The 24,128-nt window shown below is 46.8% G+C and overlaps 2 protein-coding genes across 2 annotated transcripts; one reads left to right on the forward strand and one right to left on the reverse strand.

Annotated features, from left to right (window-relative positions):
* Positions 1-1,448: 1,448 nt before the first annotated feature.
* fa2h (fatty acid 2-hydroxylase) lies at positions 1,449-17,010 on the reverse strand. The gene is made up of 7 exons (XM_084673170.1): positions 16,526-17,010; positions 4,608-4,700; positions 2,927-3,069; positions 2,670-2,770; positions 2,382-2,554; positions 1,776-2,028; positions 1,449-1,648 (listed from the first exon to the last, which is right to left on the reverse strand). Exons 1-7 carry the CDS (start codon positions 16,802-16,804, stop codon positions 1,581-1,583), a joined length of 1,110 nt encoding a protein of 369 aa, XP_084529296.1. The 5' UTR covers positions 16,805-17,010; the 3' UTR covers positions 1,449-1,580.
* A 2,091-nt stretch (positions 17,011-19,101) lies between these two features.
* On the forward strand, positions 19,102-22,331 carry LOC146258695 (uncharacterized). Its single transcript, XM_084671214.1, has 3 exons — positions 19,102-19,155; positions 21,278-21,510; positions 21,990-22,331. Exons 1-3 carry the CDS (start codon positions 19,138-19,140, stop codon positions 22,108-22,110), a joined length of 372 nt encoding a protein of 123 aa, XP_084527340.1. The 5' UTR covers positions 19,102-19,137; the 3' UTR covers positions 22,111-22,331.
* Positions 22,332-24,128: the final 1,797 nt, after the last annotated feature.

Consider the following 24,128-nt stretch of genomic DNA (forward strand, 5'->3'; position numbering starts at 1 on the left):
TTCATCAAGAGCATCACAAAATTATTTTGTGAAGAAAAATAATTGACTTATAAAAGTTGTTTGAAGCACATGGTACAAATAATGACTTGGAGATCCTCTCTAATGTAATAGTCTTCAAAGCCAAATCAGGGAAAAAATAAAACTCATATATACTGAGACGTATCGTCCTTCAACATATCTGTCAACAGGCTGAGCCATCCTGGCGTTCTCTGCGGTTGGGCTTAAGGTTAAGGTGTGTCCTAGGGTTAGGGATAGGGTGCGTTGTAGGGTTAGAGCTAGGTGGTTGGGATTAGGGTGTTATAGGGGGAGATGTTGTCTTAGAGACAGAAGCTACTTCCTGGTTCAGAGAGGAGCTGAGGATCCGCCGTGGCCTGGAGAGAGGACCCCTGCCTGCCACTCAGATCCTTCCTAGATCGTCATTTTGCAGGCATCCCTACGGGCACCTATAGTGGGGTCATTATGCCCCCCCCCCCCCCCCTGCGATACTGTCCTCCCCCATGAGACAAGGGTCTCACCGGCCCAGCTTCAAGCCCTCATCTCGTCTCTGTAACCATGACAACACACATGCCGACACATCGATTAAGATGCCTCTTATTCTCCCTCGGTCTCTCCGTCTCCCTCTCTGTCTGTTTCTGTCCCTCTCTTTTTCACTCCCCAAGAAACTCGTCCTTCCTACATGACACCCTTCATTAAAACACAAAGAATGGAGGCAGACCCTCCCCTTGTGCAACGCGTTGTATTGTATATCTAATATATTTCTATACATTTATGAAAACAGACAAATGTTGAAAATATACAGTTATGATAAGAGTATATAAAGACTCATTATGACCATGACAGATTGTGAGACACAAGTTCCTATGTAAACCCAGACCTCTGCCATCCAAGTGCATGAAACTGAACATGAAGATATGAAATATGACGTGAGAAGCACAGCTATCTCCAGGAAGTCGACTGTGTGGGCGTGAAAGGTGTCTGGGGTTGAGTTAAAAACATTGCAGTGTCCACAGCAGACAGATCAGAGACAAACGCAGTGGTCCTTTGCGCAACATGAAACCTGTTAGGCCCAGGGGAAACTCATTCTTTACCCCCCCCCCCCCCCCCTTATCTCTACCCTTTGTTTGTCTCCTGTTACAGAGGGACCGCTTCGCTCACTCCCCCCCATCTCTCCGTCACTTTCACACTCCCTCCAACACTTTCCCTGCTTACATTTCCTCTCTTTCTGGAGTCGTTTCTGTACGGCTGAACTGTGCTGCTGCGAGGCTCCAATTTCTGTAAACGTTCTAAAGTTAAATGAGAAAGGGGGGGGGGGGTTGTAGATGGTCTGTTTAGGGATGACTGTGCTGGAGGGGTCTAGGAAATATGTTCAAGGATGACTGTGTTGGGGTGGGGGCAGGTCTGGACTTGGACTGAAAAACAGCCCGGGAAATGCAGACCGGCCCACAATCGTGTATTATTATTATTTTATTTTATTTTTTTTCATTATGCCGCGGCCGTTTGACCGGCCGTTTGGGAAATCCCCCAACTCTCCCGACTGCCAGTCTGACCCTGGGTGGGGAGTTGTAGAAGGAATGTGAGTTCTAGAAAGTCTGTTCAGGGATGACTGTGTTGAAGGGATGGTCCCAGAATGTGGTGGTGATCCCAAAACCTGTGAGGAGAACAGAGGGAGGTCACACAGCGACACTGTTAGTGAGTCTGCGGGTGTCAGCATACGTCTGACAAGGTGTGCTAGTCATGTGCGTTCACGTTTGTGTGCACGAGTGTGCTCCACTCGCCTGCTTGCTGGTGCTCAAAGTGGTGCTTGACGTGGTAGGCCTTGAGGCTGTACATGTAGGAGCCGCTGTTGGGCGAGCCGTAGTGCAGGTAGTAGTGGATCATATCGTACACCACGTAGCCACACAGACCCCCCACAAACAGCGACACGCCCAGGCCCTCCGGCAGAGCCTGGCGCAGCAGCAGGTAGAAGCTGCCGATCACCACCGATGCCAGGCCCGGAGGGAAGACCAGCCGAGAGCCGTCAAAGGGAGACTGAGGGGAGGGAGAGAGGGGATGGGGGGGTGGGGAAGTGGGAGGGATGAAGAGAGATGAAGGAAGGGAGGAACAAAGAGAGAGGGAGGGGCAGGTGTGTTGCTTCAAACAAAAGATTTTGCCTAGCCACAAAAATTGTTGGCATACAGGTATGCAAGGGTGTGCATGAGTACGTGTATGTGTGTGCACGAGTATGCGTGCATTTGTTTCGTGTTTTTTTTACCTTCATTTTACCAGGACAGTCCCATTGAGATGATAAATCTCTCAAGAGAGACCTGGGCAAGACAGGCATGTGCATGTGCGCGTGTGCGAGTGTGTTTGCACGCACGCGAGTGGGGGTGTGTGTGTCTCACCTTGTGGTGCTGGCCGTGCAGCAGGAAGTGGATGGTGATGAGGTAATAGTTGTGTGCAGGTGGACGCATGTGGAACACGAAGCGATGGATGCAGTACTCAATAAACGACCACATGAACATTCCCAGCACAAAGATGAAGGGAAAGCTGTACTTATGGACCAGGATGGAATAGTCTGGGATGAGGCCACAAACACACACACACACACACACAGAGGGTTGGCTTCTTCAACATGACCCTGTCATGATATGGATGATTATCTGCAATGTGTGTGTGTGTGTTTGTGTTACCTGTGTCCATAAACAGTCGTGTTGCTCCTTGAGCCAGGGTGTTGTAGCAATACCAGCTGAGATACAGAATGACTGGCACCCACACTATTGGTACCATATACCTACACACACACACACACACACACACACATACGCACACACACACATTTATGCAACTGAATGACAGAACAATGGTACATAGAATAATAATAACTGGGTGTATCCATTTATATGGGTGTGTACGTGCGTTTGTGTGCGTGCAAAAGTGCACGTCTCACCAGGAGGTCTTGGTGCTGGCCTCTAAGAACTCATTCCCAAAGAGTCGGATTGGCCGGTCCACAGGCTGGTGGACCCAGGTGTCATATTTTTCCCCCAGGTAGCCCACCTGCCAGGCCAGGGGCTTGCGCCAGTCCACCAGGTCCTGGAGGGCAGGGGGGGGGCAGGGGAAGTAGATCGGGTAGGTCAGGGAACTGTTTGATGTAACCATGACATGACACAGCTCCACAAATGGACTCTGACACACAGAACTTGGTGGCTGGTGCTGTGTAATCTTTGTACAGCTAATGTAAGCATGAACGATGACAGCCATAAATCCCCCAAATCAATTATTACACAGAGCCGACACGCACATACATACATAATCACACCCCCGTGCGTATGTGCATTGTTAAAAGGGTCAGTTTGAAGTAATCTCGGTCAACACACACCTTCACTTTCAGGTCTACATGGTGTAACTCACGTAAGAGCATGGGAGTTTCGCAACGGCAGTGGATGGCTGGGTGTGGTAGCTCATAGACTCATGTTTACGACACCCACGTGACAGGTGACAGCGCACAGGTGGGTGTGGCCCTCGTGCAGAGTTAAGGCTGCCCTGCCGTCTCTGTCCAGCAAGGGGCAGTGGAAAGACAGGCAGGTGGGTGTGCGATGCTCTTCAACTGCTCAGATTTGTACACACAGCGTTAATGGGTGATTGGATCTCTGGATGAGAGGGTTACTCAACTTTCCAGTCACCTGACCCTGAATCACATGACCCTATTACCCTCTTCACTCAGTCGGCATGTTGACTCAGAGGAGGAGGTATGCAAAAGCCCGCGCACCCATCCCGGGTGGAGGGGAGGAGTGTGTGTGTGTGTGGGGGGGGGGGGGGGCGGCAGTTATATGTTATACAGTGGTTTGTATGTCTGTCTGTGTCCTATAGTTAAACAATCCAAGATTTGTGTGGATAAAGGGGAGGGATGAGTGGAGACTGTCAGTTGGAAATAATATCTGAGTGTCAAAAGAAAAGCGAGTATTTGGATGAAGGTGCTTAACACAGTGTTAAACATGAACACACACACACTTGGACCTTGAGTAAAAGGACAGGTCTGATTGGATTTAATAACGTGCCTGGAAGCTGACCTATCTGTTTGTAAGAACCAAGGCATCTGTCTGTCCTCCCTCCACAGGTCTCTCCTCTCCCCCACCTGTCTGTCCTTTCCACCTGTCTGCCCTCCCCTCTACCTGTCTGTCTCCTCTTAACTATTTTGAAACATCGACCGAACCAGAATCTCCTCGTCCACGAAACACATCCTCTTTTCTCAGCCCTCTTCTCAGCCCTCTTCTCACCCCTTCTCTCTCTCCCCCATGTCACCCATGTGGTATATGCACAACTGGGTGAATGACCTACAAATCAATTACCCTTTCCCCCTTTCTCTCTCTCTCTCGCTCACACACACACACACACACACACACTCTCCCCTTCTGGTCAATCATTCTCTTTCTCCCTTACGTCTTCTCATCACGGCAGCTCGCTTTTTTCGTTTTCACACATTTCCGCCCTCTTTTGAACTCTCTTTCACCGACTCTCTTTCCGAGACCCCCTCCTTCTCTCTCTCTCTCTCTCTCTCTCGCTCTCGCTCTCTCTCTCTTCCCTCTGGCCTCCCTCTCTCGTCCCTCCCTGGGTGTCTTCCCCGTTCTCACCGTGTCCAGGTCCACTTGGCTGCATTTGCTGAGAGGGGACAGCTCTTCCTTCTGGGCCGTGTGCTCTGGGGCCTTCCTCCTCGCTCTCACCGTCTGGACAACACAGGAGAAACACAGAACACAGGAGATCGTCAGGGTCGGCCACACACAGTGTCACTCTCTACAGAACACGCTAGAGAGAGACATTCAACATGCAGAACGCTGGAGAACACGGGGAGAAAAATTGCTTCTGTCATCTGGTTTGACTGGTTACGTGCCAACACAACCACCCTGAAACCTACCACACCTAAATATAGCTCAGAGGTGAACTACATTCAACTATTTGAATGAAGCAAAGTGGGGTGGATCCACTGGATACATTGGTTCCAGTCCAGTGAGCATGACCAATCAACTGGCCCGGTGGTGTTGGACAGTCACAAGGCCCAGGAATGGTTCCATGTCCCCAGTGTTGTCCAGTGTTGACTGTGTGAGTCAGAGAGCCCACATGGCTTATCAGATGGGACCTTTGCTCTGTGTAGCGAGGTGGTCTACATAACATGATAACCACACAGCAGTGCATGCTGGTCCTGCTTCTTCCTGGGGACCAGGGGATGTCGCTGGACTTCAATCAGAATGCTTCCCAGTGCAATGTTGAAGGCATGGAACAACCTGGTGCATGAGGAAAACCTGCCTACTTGTATATCTTCTGTATTCTCTGAATACGCTTGGGGCGAGTTGGAGGGGAGGAAGGTTAGGTTCTGAAAAAAGAGTTTAGACACCGAATGGCATATTGCGAATATTGCGAAGTATTGCACTGGCACAGGAGGCCTAATAAAAACCTCCCTAAAATCTAACATTTACCTCCAAAGGAGACAAACAAGACAGACCAAAACAATACAAAGTCAAGAAACATAAAAAAGTGTGTGTGTGTGTGTGTGTGTGGGGGGGGGGGGGTTAGGTTTTAGGCCAGGGTGGGAGGGGCCAGAGGTTGGAGTGCCCCTACCCCACTGGGTTAGGGTCAGGGGCTGGTTGGGGCTATGGTCCATAATCACCCCAACTTAATTTTAGTCAAAAGTAGGGGGAACCCAAAAATGAGAGGTTAAGTGGTGAGATGATTAAGGTTGGAGGGTTAGAGTTAGCGCTGGAGCTTGGTGAGAGGGTGAGGGTTGGAGGGTGAGGGTTGGAGCTTGGTGAGAGTGAAATATTAGCTTGCCCCTCTGTCTCACATTGACCAAGCCTGACAGACAGTAAATCTCCCAACCCAGTTTACAACTTCCAGAGAAGGGTCTAATAGTGCCTGGCTATCAGAGGCACGGCCGACAGGACGTCCAGCATACTGCTGTTGGGTGACTGTGCCAATTCCAGTCACATTGAAGCTCTCTCTCTCTCTCTCTCTCTCTCTGTCTCTCTCTCTACGCACCTGCACCCGGGTGCTGCCCTGACAGCCAGCCAGCTGCGTATTCTCCAAGAATGACGCAGGGGAAGCAAACAGGTGTAGTTACTATAGCTACTATACAGGTGTAGTTACTATAGCTACTATAACTATAGCTACTCTATAGTTGCTATCAGCCAGATAGCCTTCCTGCTACATAATGAGCTGCTTCACACCATCAATATGTCAGGACCCAGGGTTTGGATGGAGGAACAGTGAAATACAGAGCTCATAAACACATGAGCCATGACAAGCTACACATAGAGGAAAAGAAACATAATGGGTGGAGGCTGGGGCAGTCCCGTCGTTATGGGCAGGCTTTAAGTGAGCTGTGCCCTCTTTTTATACGCTGTATAGGCCTGTGCCTATGGTGGTTGTGCGCAATAGTTGTCCCTTCTTTATCTGTTTCAATACGAAATGTGTTATTTTTATACCTTTAGACAAATTCAGAGTTCACTTGGGAAGTAATTGAGATTAATGTTATACCACACGATTTAGGCTGTTTCTAAGTTGATGCTTTGCGGTTCAAGAGGCCCAACGCTCCTCTTTTTATTTTCTGTATGAGCCAATTCTGCGCAATGGTAGGCTAATGTCCATGACTTACCTGTTTCAATACCAAATACAATCTGTTATACATGCCCATTTGGAAGATGATTAAGATAATGTTACATGATGAGATTTATTTCATTTGTGCCCCCCAAAAAAACATTGGCATGCCCGTCCGTGAATTGATGTCTGGGCTGGTGGCTGGAGGCTGAGGGCTTGAGGCTAGGGGCTGGAGGCTAGGGGCTGGAGGCTAGGGGCTGGAGGCTAGGGGCTGGAGGCTGGGGTCTAGGGTCTGCAGAGTGGATGTTGGGGGCTGGGTGCTGAGGGGATGGATGTTGGGGGGCTTGAGGCTGGGGGCTGGATCCTTGGGGTTGGAGGCTGTGGTCTTACCAAACTGTGTAAGAGGAGCCAGGTAGTCGGGGTGTGGAGCTAGCTTCTCCCTGTGGATATTCTGATACTGACCTTCACCCCAGAACAGGAGAGCTGAGCTGTGGGTGGTTACTGATACCTGGTTCATGATGCAGAGACACACACACACCTGCCTTCCATTGAGACACTTCGGTAAGTCTCACCATGACAACAGGTCTCTAGGGAACTATGGGGCAGGAGGAATATCAGCTACTTCTGTCTTTTTGTTTCTCTCTCTGTCTTCATCCCTCCCCTTCAACCCTCCATCTCTCGCTGTTCCCCTCTCTTCCCTACCTCCCTCTTCCCTCCACGCCACCTTCACGACTGGCGGTTGGTATTTGAAACTTGGAGCTTGGAAAAGGAGCTTGTGGAATGCGTGTCATGGTGACAGAGGTCACCTTGTCGTCATTCAGGTATTGTTCGAGCCTGAGATCATGTGTGTATTCTACACACCTCTAACCCTGCCCTTCACATCCCCATTGACAACCTTTCACTCAGTGACAGGCCAGGCCACTTGTGCAGGGCCCACATTCCTCCCCCTGCCTTCCCGTTTGTTAGGAGCCCTGAGAGGAACAGCCACACTGGGACCATCCATCACTAAAGTTACCATCACAAGAAACCTACTGTTCAGAGCCCAACAAGATTCAATTTTGAGACAGGCCAAACACAAATTCATGAAATACTTTAGTATACATGTGTACATAGACTATATTGTAATTCACCATAGTGTGTGTAAGACAGAAAGTGCGAGAGAGAGAGAGAGAGAGAGAGAGAGAGAGAGAGAGAGAGAGAGAGAGAGAGAGAGAGAGAGAGAGAGAGAGAGAGAGAGAGAGAGCCTGTGTTGACAGAAGAGTAGAGGGGTCATGGACAGACACTCTGAGACATTGTATCAAACTACTTTTGTTTGAAGAGAAGTGGAGGAGGAGGAGGAGGAGGAGAGGGGAACGAGCGGGTAAACAAATGAGAGATAGAAAAGAAACAAGAAGAGCCTGGTCCAGGCTGGTACGTTCAAAACAGAGCAAGCATGAACGGAGAGCAGAGGAAAGATCCACCTCAAACAATGAATCTGACTGAAACAATACTACTATCTGAACTAAACTGCATCTCTGTAAGTCTTGGATCCTCTACAGTTAAGGGTTAAGGTTAGCTAATCAGCTTAAGGACAAAAGACAACAACACCCATCATTTGGCATCCAGCTATCAACCCCGTTTACTGCTGTGAGTATATAGCAGTGTTCATAAGGTCCAGGCTATCACTGCCCTATGAAACAGCAATCACTGCCTTCAACAGCCTCATCAGCGCATGCCCCTCCTCTTACCAGTCACCAGCCCTCAGCACAAGAGAGGGGAGGGGCGAGGGGGAGGGGGGAGGAAAATAGAGGGGGCGGGGGGGTGGACGAGGGGAAGTGGGGAGGGGGGGAGTGGAGGGGGTGGGGTGTTTTCCAGGTGATATGCTAACGTCCCGCGTTTGTTCATGAACCTCTGGTCCGGTAGTCATGGTAACAGAGTGTATCTGGGTCCAGAGAGACATTGATTGTGCTCATCCAGACAGGGCCCTGGAGGAAGGTCATGTGACCGGTGTGGTTAATGGTTGATAGCTAGCATACCTGTGCTAAGGTACACCGTGAGGCTGAGTGTGACTGAGATGACAAACTACCTCCCAGCGCTCGTCACACACAGACACACGCGCACACCACACACACTCTCACACACACAAGCACTGTGGGAAAATGTGCAATCCGAGACACCCACATAAAATATGACCTGGGTTACAATTATTTGAATTAATTTGCCTTGCTCTCTCTCACACACACACACACACACACACATAAATAGACACACACCCCAATGGCGCAGTCATCCATCACACAGGTCCTACCACCATAAACATAGGATTCATTTGTTGAACCACCGACCTGGGAATGGACACACATATGCACACACAGCAGCCAATTAAGAAACTGGAGCCATTTGTTGGGTCCATTGGCTGTGGTGTAGCCTGGCTGCCAGCCCAACTTCTCCCCGCCCACAAAAAAATGTGGTCGGGAAGTTGGGTCTGGAGGGTTTCGACAACTACAACAACTACATAAAACCAGGATCTGGGCGGACCAATGGAATTGCCAGGGCGGGCTTTAGACGATGATGGACAGATGATCAACAGTAACGTAATCAACAACGTCAGGAAAGAGCCCTTGGGTTGAATTTATTTTCAACAAACAACATATTACGTTGCTCTGATTGGTTGTAGGTCTATCCAATTGAGCGTTGAGGCATTTGTTTTGCGAGTTCAGTTGAAACACGCCCCATAGTCACAGCCCAACGGAGAGTTTTCAGACTCATATTCTGACTAGAATTATGAGTATGACAACGTCAGGCTATCTGTGGTGATTATTTGATTATTAATATTACAGTATAAACACTCCCTTGGATCAAGTGTATTATTCAAGGTCAGAAAAAAACAGACACACCTGTCACGGAGACCACTCTGTTACATATTAGCTATCTAACGTCAGCAAAGTTAGAAAATACTCCAACTCGATTAAAAGGCCATTTAGACTCACTCTACTGCTCCAACAATATTTAGTTGTACTTGTCATTGGCTGAAATAGTCTGAGTGCAAGATGTTGGCTAATAACACACACACCTGGTTTAAACTGTGTTTGATTGTTTGAACATTGATTCCTAAACCTGTATTTACACTTCCACCCTCTGCTCTTTTCACTGAGGAGGGTGGAGAGAGATGAAGAGCATGCATATGTGTGGGTGCGTGTGTGAGTGTGTGTTACTGTGCGTGTGTGTGTGTTTTCTAGTAAGATCATCATCTCCAACCAGTTAAACCTGACACAACGTTTACTCTGGATATTGACCCCTGACACTGCCTTTCACTCGTTTGCTCTCTCTCTGTCTCTCGTCCCTCTGTCTCTCTGTCTCTCTGTCTCTCTGTCTCTCTGTCTCTCTGTCTCTCTGTCTCTCTGTCTCTCTGTCTCTCTGTCTCTGTCTCTCTGTCTTTCTGTCTCTCGTCCCTCTCTCTCTGTCTCTCTGTCTCTTGTCCCTGTCTCTCTGTCACTGTGGTAGTGAACGGATGCAACACTGTACACGCTGAAAGGATTTCAATCTCTCGTGTGTTTTGCGTGGCATGTTGCACATCACAGATGTGGTATTGGATGAGCAGACACTGCACCAGTGACTTTTAGGTAGATGTCGGAGTCCGTCTGAAGGAAGGCTCGGCTACTCATTCACAGTCGTCGTTGTGTCCCCCCCCCCACAAACACATACACACCCACCATCCCCAAACACACATACACGCACGCACACACACAGATGTCCCCCCCCCCCACATACCAGGTTGTAAACACACAGCCAGCCTAATTCCCTTTCAGAGGGTGTATGATGTCAGTGGCTGTAAGAGTAAGGTCTTGTTGCCGAGGATTTTCAATCGGTGACAGAGAAAACACTTCACGACTATCAATAAAAAGGATTGACCAGATGTTTGCAGATTTTGCAGGCCAGGAATCATTGGTCCATCTGTGCCTAGCACTTGGTGGTCGAATGAATGAAGTAGGTAGGTTACAGAGGGATTGATATATACTGGAGTGACTGTAGAATACTCTCTGTAGAAGAATCAGAATTCAGTTTATTCGCCATGTATGTTATACAAACATGGCATTTTTCTGTGGCAGGGAGGTGCAAAACACTAAACATATACGAATCTTAAATTAAGTGAAAGTACAAAAGTTTAACTATTTCTAAGAACTAAACAATCGAAGAATACAATACAACAATACAACAATTTAAAAATACAACAATTTAAATATTACCTAAATAATATATATATAAAAATAAGTATAAGAATGAGCAACCTGAGTGGTCAACATAGTGCAATCGGATACTGAGATAAGGTGGCTTATGCATGCTGTAATTGCTATTAGACCGACTTATAATAGTTAAATAAGTGAATGAATGTCAATGGGAGTCCTTGGCAAAGCATGGCGTAATCATGTTTCTATCCTTCAAAGGGAATACACGACGATATCGTAACTGAGCACGGTCCTGCTAGCTACTGTCTACTAGCTGTCTAAAGAGGCCTCAAGCCGGTCATACAGAGTGGTGTGATGTTCACCGAGTCAAAGGAGAAAGAGAGAAAGGTCCTCGCTCACTGATAACTCGTCCTATCAGGACTGATGCCGTGGCCTCATTCTGTCCTGTGGAAGCTCCACATACGTGTTCCGGCATGTCTTTATCAATGACGGGCAAAGTGTAGTGTGCTATTGTGTCATGTACCTGTACTGCTCCTCATAGAGAAAGTAGGAGGGATAAGAAAGATTATCTTATCTTACTGGCTTTGTTCTCTGTGCCCTTTCTTACATACATTACTCCTTGTCGGCCTCTTGTTCTCTCTCTCACCATCCCTTCCTTTCTCCCTCCTTCTCTTCATCTCTCTCTCTCTGACAGACTTAAGGACACCCCATGGACATACGCACCACCAAATCTGGGGACTTCCCAGCTTGGCAAATCCGATCCTCCTGAATCCTTCCGTCGTCTGTTCAGTTGATGTTACCTGTAGCCCTTTTGAGTCTGCTGTTCTCGCCCCTAGCCCCTCCCTCTCCTGTCTGTCGTTCCTCCTCTTTATTTCTTCCCTCCGTCCCTCCATCCCTTCATCCCAGTCTGTCCTCCTCAGAGGGCGAGGACCAGTTGCAGATGCTGTGTTTACCCAAGCGCTTTAATCAATCTACCCTCACAAACATACGCTCACGCTGTCCCCTCTGAGGAACAAAACACCACCGTCCCTCTCCTCTTTCCCTCCCTCCCTCCCTCCCTCCCTCCCTCTCCCACAACCCCCCTCTCCTCCCTCCCATCCGCCATCCCTCCTCCTCTCCTCCCTCCCTCTGCCTTTCCTCCCTCTGCCTCTCCTCGCTCCTTCCCCCTCTCCTCCCGCCACCCTCCTCTCCTCCAGGCGGTAACCCTTCCCTACCTGGGAGAGAAGCTCAGACACAAGGGAGGACAGACACTAATTAAGGATTTTGATGACCGCCTCCGTGGCAACCGTGGGTCAACAAAACCAGACAATCAGCGGCAAGCATGAGGATGCGATAAGAAATGAGGACCCCTACCTAACACCATGACCTTTGAAATGCTTTGACGCTCCGCGTCATTTTCCCCCATACACACACTCCCTCAAAAGCCTAAAGGTTTGTTTCTCCCTCAGGATCGGCTGATGACGAAAGACAATGAGGCCTTTGAGAGAGAGAGAGAGAGAGAGAGAGAGAGAGAGAGAGAGAGAGAGAGAGAGAGAGAGAGAGAGAGAGAGAGAGAGAGAAAGAAAGAAAGAAAGAAAGAAAGAAAGAAAGAAAGAAAGAAAGAAAGAAAGAAAGAAAGAAAGAAAGAAAGAAAGAAAGGAGAGCAAAGAAGCATTCCAGAGAGGCACAAGCCCAATGACCTGCCCTCACATTCTGCCCACAGAAGGTTACCACAGACATAAGGCCCTCTCTTTTCCTCTTCGCAAGTCACCTCAACTGTCCTCTATGGCTCTATTTTCTGAGTGACACACACACGGACACTCTAATTGTATCGTATAAAGTCTGCATAACCCGGTCCTCTTCATGAAGTAGTAGGAGAGAGTGGATGAATTGCATGGAGAGGGAGAGCGAGAGGGAGAGGGAAAGGAGAGATGTGTCATAGGGACACAGAAAGAGATTATTTGCTATGTTGCCAAACCTATTTCCATAGGAGCATTTTTGGGCTGTGGCTCTCAAGTGTGCGTACGTGCATGTGTGTGTTTGTGTGTGTTTGTAAAGGAACTACCTGCCTCGGAGCTCAGGTGTGTGTGTGTGTGTGTGTGTAGGTGGGTATCTACAGTACTCCTAATGACAGCAGAACGCTGCAAACAATGGTGCACCTAGTGAGCAGTGATTACCCTACAGCCACTCCTCCAGCTCAAACATGAATGTTGACCCACAGCAACAGACACAAAGCCACTACAGCATGCCTCCGACACCCCTGAGGCCAGCAGCCTTCCTCTCAATAAAAGCCAGCCTCACTCTCAGGTCGAACCATTAGGGGCCAACCTCATCTTCCGTCAGTTTCAGTCAGTTTGAATTCCAGACTGCATGTTTGAAGGAAGGAAGCTTAGCGCCAGTTCAGCCAGCAAGACAGAAGTCTGCACACTCGGGCCTTACAACCCTTCTGTCTCACCACCCACTCCCACATGAGCACAGTGAAATCATCTCTGTAAAAGAGACATCACTTCACTCATTCACTGGTCTCAGGTGTAGAAAGTTTGGAATCTCTTTTGAACTGGAGTGACAGTGTATCATCGCACGCTTCCATTTTCATAACTCGGGTCACATGGCACCTCAGCCACCTGATGCGTTGCCTCAGAAACAGGTGTTCACTGCAATACCGTGAGTTTACCATTCCTGCTGTTGTGGGTGGAGCCATCCTTATCTGCTGGAGCCATCGCTGTCACATTTCACAGCCTCATTTCTTCCTCGCAAACTATCACATGATCCTGTCACTGTTCTGTCTCGTGATAACTCCACAAGCGCTCACCCGTCTCCCTCCCCCCTCTCTCATTCCTGTCTCTCTCTCCCTGCGCCCTTTTCTCTTGCCTCCGCCATCTCTCCATCCCCTCTAGCCCCTCTCCCTCCTTCCTCTCTCACCCCTTCCTCTGCCTCCATCTTCTCTCATCCCCCCCCTCCCCCCTTCTCTCACCCCTCTCCCTCTTTTACACATACACAGCACATCTTCCCTGCTCCTACAAACAGGAGTAATGGAGGAACGCTCGCCAGACCAGTGGAACCAGTCAGGCTGTCTTCCCCTGTTAACTGCAGGTAGTTGTGTGTGTGTGTGCGCGCGCGTGTGTGTGTGTGTGTGGAGGACAGTTCAGCAGGGGCCAGTCCTCACTGATGTCTCACTGACACCACAGATGGTCGGAGAGATCCGGGAGTCAACAAGCAGTACGTTTGGGTCATGATTCAACTCAATCCAGGCAACAAACCCCACGTTTAGCCAGTGCTGGACAGCGAGGACATTTGTAACAGCCTTCGGGGACTGAACACATCTTCGGATGGTTTCTCTCAGGGGCCAGGGAACCGAGTTATCCCAGAAGAAAGAAAGGGAGACAGGATGGAGGTAATAGAGGGAGGAGAGACAGTGAGTGAGTGAGTGAGTGAGTGAGTGAGTGAGTGAGTGAGTGAGTGTGGGGGCAGAGAGTGACAGAGGTAGAGTGTGAGAGAGAAAGAGAGAGAGGATCACAGACTGTGCCACAATATCAAGACAACCGACACACTGCCGGACCAAACGCACACACCAGACAGAAACACCGAACACCTCTGACTCAGCTGATGTCAGGGAAAGAGAAGCTTGAAGAAGGGATGGCCGTGTGACAGCCTCAATGGACCGTACAAGGACAGCGAGGAGGAGGGGAGGTGCATACGGTTGAATAACTTAGGAGTCAACTCCAAAGTTGACAAACTCGAGGCCTCCTCGCAATCCCATTTATGACTGCCACAAATAGAAACAACCGGGTGTTCAAAAGTCCGGTACTGACAATAAAGCATATCAGTGTTATAAACCATGCATGGCAGGGCGAGGCCAGACCATAAAGACAGCTTAGTCATCGTATGCAGGCCAGCACTGATGTCCATTCCTTTGTTTACATGTCTGCTTTCATGGTGCCATATCCCACTTTTAATAAATAAAAGAAAGGATTATAGGAATGATATGCACTGATAATATTTATGATATACTGAACTGCATCTGTGTGCATGGTACCATTTGTGAGGAGGTTGTCATGGATTCCAGTTTCCCTGCAGTCTCACCACATGGAAATGTTTTGAGACAACATGACCACACTTACATGGAAATATCTACTTTCTTATTTGGAGATTTGCACAATCATGACTCACTTGTCAATCTGGACCAATACCTATATCTATAGTATGAGGGTCACACTCAATATCAATAACCTACAACCACCTAGTTTAAATCTACAGCTGACCCCAACTATGAGCCTCCGTGAGAAGTAGTAAATGACCCTACCCCTGGACTCTACCCCTGGGTGCGAATCACAGGGGGGGGGGGGGGGGTGACCCTACCAATTAAGACTTGGACCCCCCCAAAAGAGGTAAAGACAACAAGTCGGGGGGGTCGATACATGCCCTGGAGAAGAAGTTGACCCCCCCGATTGTCATTGTATAATTCGCACTCTGCCTGAAACCAACCTTGGACCCTACCCCTGAAACTAACCCTACCCCTGAAACTAACCCTACCCCTGAAACTAACCCTACCCCTGGACCCTACCCCTGAAACTAACCCTACCCCTGGACCCTACCCCTAAAACTAACCCTACCCCTGAAACTAACCCTACCCCTGAAACTAACCCTACCCCTGGACCCTACCCCTGAAACTAACCCTACCCCTGGACCCTACCCCTGAAACTAACCCTACCCCAGGACCCTACCCCTGAAACTAACCCTACCCCAGGACCCTACCCCTGAAACTAACCCTACCCCTGAAACTAACCCTACCCCTGGACCCTACCCCTGAAACTAACCCTACCCCTGGACCCTACCCCTAAAAATAACCCTACCCCTGGACCCTACCCCTGAAACTAACCCTGGACCCTATGCCGAAACTATTAACCCAGAAACCAACCATAACCCTGGACACTAACCAAAATATGAGTAAAGTCTTCATTTTGTTTACAGTCAGCACACAAGAATTACACCAATTTGGTTGCTCCACAACCATTAATAATGGCTGGATCACACAGACCAGCCCAACCAGTTGTGTGTGACCAGAGGACACACATACACACTCACACACACAGATATATAGGCTATATTACATAAACACCAACATAACTAATAAGCCCAAAGAGGTATAAATCATAGAGACCTAGCGAGTTATAATAAGATAAAATCACCATGAAACATGGCAGTAGGCCTATGTGTGACAAGTGTTTTGAATAATATTGATAATACTTTTCATTTTTAATTTAAGTGCATTTATAACGGCCCATGCCGTTAGATCAGTAGGCTACTATATTTCTTACTGAGTTGGTTTTTGGAGGGAAAAAAAACCCATCTCCCGTCCCAGCCTTCCAAAGTAGGCTACTTTATTGAACAGGTTTACCGAGCCTATGTAAAACACACACGTCGAAACAGTCAAATGTCTGAAAGCTACACTGGCTTGAGGCAACTCGGACCCACAGTGCTATGATTTTCGCTGAAACAAACCATAAACTTTGTCTGTAGGTTTCAGCAGTAATTAAATAGATGACATCACAAGCAGCAGAAAACATTTAATTCATATAGTCTAATACTTAAGATCTCAACCAGACAAGTAGACGAGTTCAAGGAAGATGTTGCTGAAAGATACACATCTTGAAAACGCCAGTTCCTTTAAATGGAGGAAGGATGACTTATGCGCCTCCTTCAAAGAAACAATACTCTATCTTAGGCTACTTATAAAAATGTTTATGATAAAAAATTAATTACGAAATTACAGATGAGTGCCTGCTACACTTTTCGTCAGTTTCTGTATTTTCTACCTGTGATTCATCCAGGCAGTCTCTGTCCAGTTCTCCGATGTAGTACTGCTCCATCCACCGACGTGCGTTGTCGGAGTGCCTGTGTGGCGGCCCCTCAATCTCCCCGCTGATGTCCTTCCCTGAGCGGCGCAGAATGAGAGCCTCTCCGCCCGGATGCAATCGAAGAAATCCCGTCACATCATAGACCCTGGTCCCCAGCAACACCCAACACGAGTCTTTAGAGCAATGACGGGCAACCTCACTCTCGGAGAAGAACCGAGGGGACGCCGATGGAGACATTGCAGCGAAAATGTGTCCACGATAACAAAACAAGGAGAGCGTAAAGACCCCCTCGGTAGCACAACTGACTGTAAAGGCTATTACCAACTTCTTCGTTTGCGGTCTATGCCCAGGGCGATTAGTCTGACAGAGCTTCACTTCATTACCATATCCTGAATATTTAATCAGTCCAAACTTTATGAAAGTCTCCAGTTCTCACATGCACCTGTTGCGCTCCAACATCAGCCCTAAGTCAATTGGAAACGTTGCGCAACAATCACATCTGATAATGATCGAGAGAAAGCTTATAATAGGTTCACAAAGTTACATGATTCATTTTACGTCATGTGCGACTGGAAAGACAGACGAAAGCTCAAACAGACCACTTCCTTAACATCCCACCCTTTTAAGAGACAAATACGAATTGACTGTTTAGTGCTCTAGCCCATACCTCTAAAATAGCCCTAAAAGTAATATGGGCATTAGCTAATTATCTTGTAATACCTTTTTACCACAAGATAATTAGTAATCCAAGTCAAAATTAAAATTAAATTTTAGGACCTATTTTTTTCTAGGTTTTTGGGTCATGATTTTATGCCGGGCAATGTAAGCCATGAATAAAATAGCCTGCATGTTAAAATGAAACTATCAAACATAACCGAGAGCTGTCACTTAACACCGACGCATATGCTTGGGTGAACTTTGAGCTGTGCTTTGCTTCCTGGGCGGGTGAGATTTCAGCTGGTTCTGGTTTCGGCGCATTTGTGATTTGAATACCAGTTGACCGAAACACATCCGGATAATTATGCCCACATTCATCCCTTAAACTGCCAACTCATTCCGATGCTTCTGTTTTCAGTATTTTTTATTTTCTCATAGTTTTTGCATTAATTCTTTAAGTATAGGCTGTGATCACTTAACCAAGAGCGCCCCCGCTCGTGGTGATGCGCCTGGTAAATCAATGATATTGACTGGCCGGGATCTTAGTTAATGTCAGGTCCTGCGGGCCAATCCCAGCCACACTTCCCAGGTAAACACTGGTATAGAACTGTTGTAGAAATAAGCCATGTGGCCTGCAGCAAGTGCATTATGTGTCAAAACCCAGATGGCTGCTCGCTATCAAGGTGGAGACAGCACCAAGGTTTCACATCAAGACGTCCAGTAGGTGGCAAGAAAGGATAGAAAAGAAGCGCAACAGCTGCCTGACTATTACAGTCTGCCTATAAAATAAAGAGTTGTAGGCTTAGCTACACCGAATTTTCCAGTTATTTAAAGTCAGTAAAATAGTCATTTAAAGTAAACCGTGTAGGGCCCAGCCCAAGTTACAAAGTTAGTAGCCTAATGGCTTAACACTTTTATATATATTTATAAATAAAACGGGTATAGGTGGGTTTTTTTTCACATTCACATAGTCAACGTGTCCTGTCTTTATCTGGGGTTTATCATTGTAGTATTCATAGTCATAGTTTATTATAGGTCCGACCAACTGACCATGATGTCACTCAACCTGCAAACTTACCTTTACAGTAAGCTCATCTCTGTTTTTGTTGGACTGCATTTGCCAAGTGTTTGCATTAACCTACAATGTTTACAAAATAATGAGGCTGCCTGTCTGGCTGTTTGTCCACCTGCCTGTCTGTCTAACTGGCCGTATGTCTACCTGCCTGTCTGTCTACCTCTCCGTATGTCTACTTGACTGCCTGTCTCTCTACCTGCCTGTCTCTTTACGTGCCTGTCTGTCTTCCAGGCTGCCTGTCTGTCTGCCTATATGTATGTAATTCACTGCAAACAGAGCCTCATGTGGTGTTGGTAAGGTGTGAGTAAGGAGCCAGGCTGTTCCAGGCACATCACAATGGCCCCTCCTGGTGACATATCTGCCTTTATCCAGCACCTTCCTCCCTCTTAGAATCACACCTGCATCCTGCCTCTAAATTTACCCTGGTGAACAATAGGATTCTTAATAATTCACTACTTGTTTGTGGTGCGGAGTTGCTGAAACGCGAGCTGTCCTTTCAGGGCTGTGTACTGAGATGTGCGTGTGTGTGTGTGTGTATGAGTGAGTGAGTGAGTGAGTGAGTGAGTGAGTGAGTGAGTGAGTGAGTGAGTGTGTGTGTGTGTGTGTGTGTGTGTGTGTGTGTGTGTTTGTTCATGTGTGTGTGTGTTACATCTGTGGTGGTGATCTCACTTTTGTGCTGTCAGAGGGGGGCTGGGCTGTTCGGCATGGTCTGCTTTGTGATTGGCCCAGCTTTCTCTGACCTCATTGCCTCAGATGCCATAAGAAGCTGGGGGGGTCACAGTCTCCAAACCACTCACTCCTCCAGCCCACCACTGAACACACACCACAACACCTCTCCATGGCAACGGTTGTTCCTGTGAGTACTTCTGAGTATTTGTTAGTATATGTGATGATGAGGATGATTATGATATGAGCCACAATAATGCGATGTAGGCCTCATATCCCATCATACTTACTATCATCCTATCTTCGACTATATATTGGAAATATATGTTGGCACTATTTGACATATATTAACACGAAAAAAATTATAAATGTAACATTTGGACTTCATATTATATGTAACTTGGCATTATTATCATTGTTTCATTATTGACGATGATGAAGTTCTTTGATGTGTGTTAATAATTGCATGTGTTGTCTTCACTGTGGACTGCTTTGGGAATTAGAAAAAAAGCATACTGAATTGAATTGTATGCTAGCTGCAATGTTAGAATGACAGAACTGAATTCAGATATTCCAAATTCTGAACATCTGTGTTTTACCTTCCATTCACTTTCAAATGTTTCCTTTGGTTTCTACTCTTAATTCACAACTGGATTCAGCAGTTGATCTGCACCTCAGGAAGAGGGGAGCCTTTACTACATTTCTCCTGCCAAGGTTTCTTGCATTTCCTGCAAGTAGTTTCTCGTGTTCCTTGAGGGTTGAGGTTGGTTTAGGCACAGATGCCCTCTGTGACTGCTTGTTAAAGGGCTATGAACATTTCAATTTTAACGTGTTACTGCTGCTAGAGGAGTTGCCAATCCTCCAGTCAGTCAGTATATAGAGGAGGTGTGTATATAGAGGAGGTGTGTATATAGAGGAGGTTTATATAGAGGAGGTGTGTATATAGAGGAGGTGTGTATATAGAGGAGGTGTGTATATAGAGGAGGTGTGTATATAGAGGAGATGTGTATATAGAGGAGGTGTGTATATAGAGGAGGTGTGTATATAGAGGAGGTGTGTATATAGAGGAGGTTTATATATAGGAGGTGTGTATATAGAGGAGGTGTGTATATAGAGGAGGTGTGTATATAGAGGAGGTGTGTATATAGAGGAGGTGTGTATATAGAGGAGGTGTGTATATAGAGGAGGTGAATATACAGAGAAGATGTGTCTATAGGGGAGGTCTATACAGAGGAAGTGTGTATATAGAGGAGGTGAATATACAGAGAAGATGTGTCTATAGGGGAGGTCTATACAGAGGAAGTGTTTACATAGAGGAGGTCTACATAGAGAAGATGTGTATATAGAGGAGGTCTATATAGAGGAGCTTTGTATATAAAGGAGGTGTGTATATAGAGGAAGTCTATATAGAGGATGTGTCTATATAGAGGATTGTCTATAAAGAGGAGGTGAATATATAGAGGAGGTGTGTATATAGAGGAGGTGTGTGTATAGAGGAGGTGTGTATATAGAGGAGGTTTATATAGAGGAGGTGTGTGTATAGAGGAGGTGTGTATAGAAAAGGTCTTCATAGAGGAGGTGTTTGTTCAGAGTAGGTGTGTATAAAGGAGGTGTGTGTTTATTAAGAAGGCATGTGTGTTAAAGAGGAGGTGTGTATACAGGGAGTGTAGATGAAGAAGGTGTTTATACAGATGGGATGTGTGTATTCCTGGACGTAGACCAGGTCAGATTGGTTCTATGATGTGACAGGGCAGACGTCCAGCCAATCATCTGCCATAAGATCAGGTGACTGGGAAAATGAGTCTTTGTATCTGGATGCTTTCTTGCTGACGTGTGTGTGTGTGTGTGTGGGCAAACTGTGTTTGTGTATGTGTGCTTGCTCACTGATGTGTGTGTGTGTGTGTGTGTGTGAGTGAGTTAGTCTTGGGTGTCTGATGAGGGTGATTGAGTGTACTCCTAAGCTGAACAGTCAGAGAATGTGCCGGCTCAGATGGTAATTAATTGGGTGAGATCTCAAAGTGAAGATGTTCTTTAGATGCTAGAAACCACTCAGTAACTTTCCAATTAGTCTCTTGTGGCTTTCACACATTGAGTACACCTTTAGGATTTATGATACAAGCAATAACTGGTTTGATATTTCCTATCTCTCTCTTTTGGGCTGAATACAACATGGTAACAACTTTTGTTCCTCATCAAGCAAATCTTTTGAAATTATCACTCATTATTGGAATGATTAACTAACTCTTCTTTTCTCCCTTCCCCCTGTCCTATTACCTCCTCTCTCCCTCCTCCTGTCCTCCCTCTCCCTCCAGTTTGCGTCGTGCTATGCCAGAAACAGCATCAGCGACCAGCCCCTGCAGCTGTTTGGACAGGGCTCGGGCGGGGACTACATGTCCCTGTTCACTTACCGAGGCCCACGGGGCGTGGCCCGCCCCCGCCTGGTGGGCCACACCCCCAAGATGACCCTCCGTCAGATCTGCGGCATGCTTCGCCTGATGCGCCAGCTGCGGAAACGGGAAGCTGCCGCCGCCGCCGCCAGCGCCTGGTGAGTCCGGCAAACAAACCCTGCAACTTGTGCAAAGCTGGTTCAGGCTGCGTGTCATATCATCAGCTTATGTCACTCACACAATCACTGCAGGAATGTTCATTCAAGGTCTAGGCCAGGGGTCCCCAAACTGTCATTTTTGTAAACAAAATATTGGTTTGATTCACCCACCAACAGAATGGTACATTCAACGTAACGTTGTAACATTGTGATCGAGCAGGTGCACACGAGCCAGCAAGAAAATTCTCCACAATAATACACAAGTCACTCCGGCCCATGTAATTTTCTATTACAGACCGACCCGGCCCCACATTTAAGAAAGGAATCTTATCTGATCTGGCCCTCGCAAAAAAAGGTTTTGGGACCCCTAGTCTAGGCCTTCCTGTTTTAGGGGACTGGAACACCGCATGCTCACACGTCATGTGTTCCTTTTTCTCTCTCTATCTCTCTCTCTCTCCTCCTCCATCTCTCTCCCTCAGGAAGCAGGCTTCTCCCGTTGTGGTCCCGGTGTCTCCCATCACCAGGACAGAGAGGAGGTGTCTGCCTGCTTGTTTCAGGCGCAGACGCAGCAGCAATAAAGCCTCGAAAAGAGTCGCCTGACCCCAGACCCCTTCACCCCCCCCCTCCTCCCAAACACCCTTGACCCATAACCCACCACCAACGATCCCCTCCATCCCAAACACCCAGTTACGAACAGCCCAGGATCAACAACCCTGTTGCCCCTTCCCTCCCTACCAACAACCCTGGAGGGGGGGGGGGGGGGGGGTGATGTATTCATACATTTATATGTGGATGGAGTCTCTACACACCAAACCAGAAACAGAGACTTTAAAGCTAGGGTGTGGAGGGGAGGGTAGTAAGGGGGTAGTGGCAGTGGTGGATGGGGGTTTGAGTGACAAGGGGTAGGTAGAAGGTAAGTGGGGGGCACTTGTTAGACGTTGCACCTGTACTTTTCCATTTGGAAGGAAGGTTGGGGGGGGGGGTCGACGACGACTAATGACTGAAGAGAGCTGTTTTCCCACCTCAGCCTGGTTGCCTATGACAACACGTGATGTACAATCACCTCTCCTAGATCTATCAGCTTGGGTCTCTCGTTTGTAATTACAGCAGGGTCAGCGGTCCACTCCAGTGGAGGATTACCTGTAATTAAACCAGTGGAAACTTCACAGAAAGAAGAGACACTTGGTTAACGTTCTGTCTTTTTACTGTTGTCTGCGTTTTGGAGTTTGTTGTACCTGTCCATTTCCCTCTGAAGCATGTAGCCTTCCTGCTATGTTTACTTTTGAAATTAAATTAAATTACATTTTTGAATTATAATCTGTCCTGTGTTGCACTGTGCTGCTGTGTTCTGTTACAAGTTTGTGTGCCGTGTAATAAACTTAAGGCGAAAGATGTGATGTGTATGCTATTGTAATGTTGTATACACCGTTTATTTGGTGTAGTCGAGGTGCACTGGAGAGCCTTTTGGTGAGATAGTAAATGAGCAAAATACAGAAATTAGATTGAATTCATCGCATCTAATTCCTGTTAGAAAGAACCACAATCAGCCAGTCAACCCAGAGAATAAGCAGCCAGAAAACACACACGTACCTACATATGGAATGACACTATTACATACAAACAACCCTGTACTCCTTTCTCACATGTCAAATGTTCCACCTGGTTGTTGCAATTTTTTACAATCACTTTGACACTCATTTCAGAACCTTGATGTTCTTTTTCAAATCTCCATACACAAAACTCACAACTGATGATAAAAATGCACATTTTTAAAAATGCTAACATGATTTTCAATTGCTTGGATACATTACACGTACACCTTAGATCATGGGTTCATTGAACTATAATCACTTAACATCAAAGTATTACGATTTTAAAATGCAACTCACGCATAACATCTGAAATGTCTGTCATTTCCTTACATTACAATGATCCAACTCTCAATTGATACTACTGCCCAAAATGTAGCTGTTGCATTACTCTTACAGTTTTTTACAATCACTTTGACACAAATTCCAGAACTTTGATGTCTTTTTTAAAAACTCTGGATACAAAACTCAAAACGGTCATTACTTGTAACACACACTGTCACATGATCAAAGCATAGCATTATGTTCATATCTCTAAAGACACCTTGCGCATGCAGAATCATTAGTTCAAAAAACGAATTTATCATGAAATACCATAGGAACATTCACTTAGATTATCCAAAGACAAGACACCTATAGTTTCACCATATAGTTGTTTGTACAATCATTAAATATTGTACAACAAAATATGTGATACATGTTTCATAAGATACTACGTCACCATAAATGGACAAAGGGGGAACACTACAGACAGTGGAATCATTGAGCAAAATCAGAAATGTATTGATGAAATACAATCAAATTACAAAATGTCTTTGTTTTTTTGTATCAAAGCAAACATTAGCTACAAAAGAAAACGATGCCACAGTACGTGAACCTGTACTGCAGTGTTCCTCACCTGGCTCCAAAAACAAACGAAGCAAAATAAAGGATTGATTACTCTCCTATATTTCCATCACCCCTGTCTAGTGGATTTGGCAAAGAACTGTAAGAGTAGCATTTCAGATGTTATGTGTGAGTTGCATTTGA

This window comes from Hypomesus nipponensis, chromosome 14 (assembly GCF_054491055.1).
Source record: "Hypomesus nipponensis isolate SF chromosome 14, ASM5449105v1, whole genome shotgun sequence".
NCBI classification, from domain to species: Eukaryota; Metazoa; Chordata; class Actinopteri; order Osmeriformes; family Osmeridae; genus Hypomesus; species Hypomesus nipponensis.

Excerpts from the sequence above, each read along its gene's own strand:
- fa2h (XM_084673170.1), bottom strand. The coding sequence starts at position 16,804 with ATGTCTCCATCGGCGTCCCCTCGGTTCTTCTCCGAGAGTGAGGTTGCC. Across the intron at positions 3,070-4,607 it reads GCCAAGTGGACCTGGACACG|GACCTGGTGGACTGGCGCAA; the intron begins GTGAGAACGGGG and ends CCTGCCCTCCAG. Across the intron at positions 2,555-2,669 it reads ACGACTGTTTATGGACACAG|ACTATTCCATCCTGGTCCAT; the intron begins GTAACACAAACA and ends GCCTCATCCCAG.
- LOC146258695 (XM_084671214.1), top strand. Across the intron at positions 21,511-21,989 it reads GCCGCCGCCGCCAGCGCCTG|GAAGCAGGCTTCTCCCGTTG; the intron begins GTGAGTCCGGCA and ends TCTCTCCCTCAG.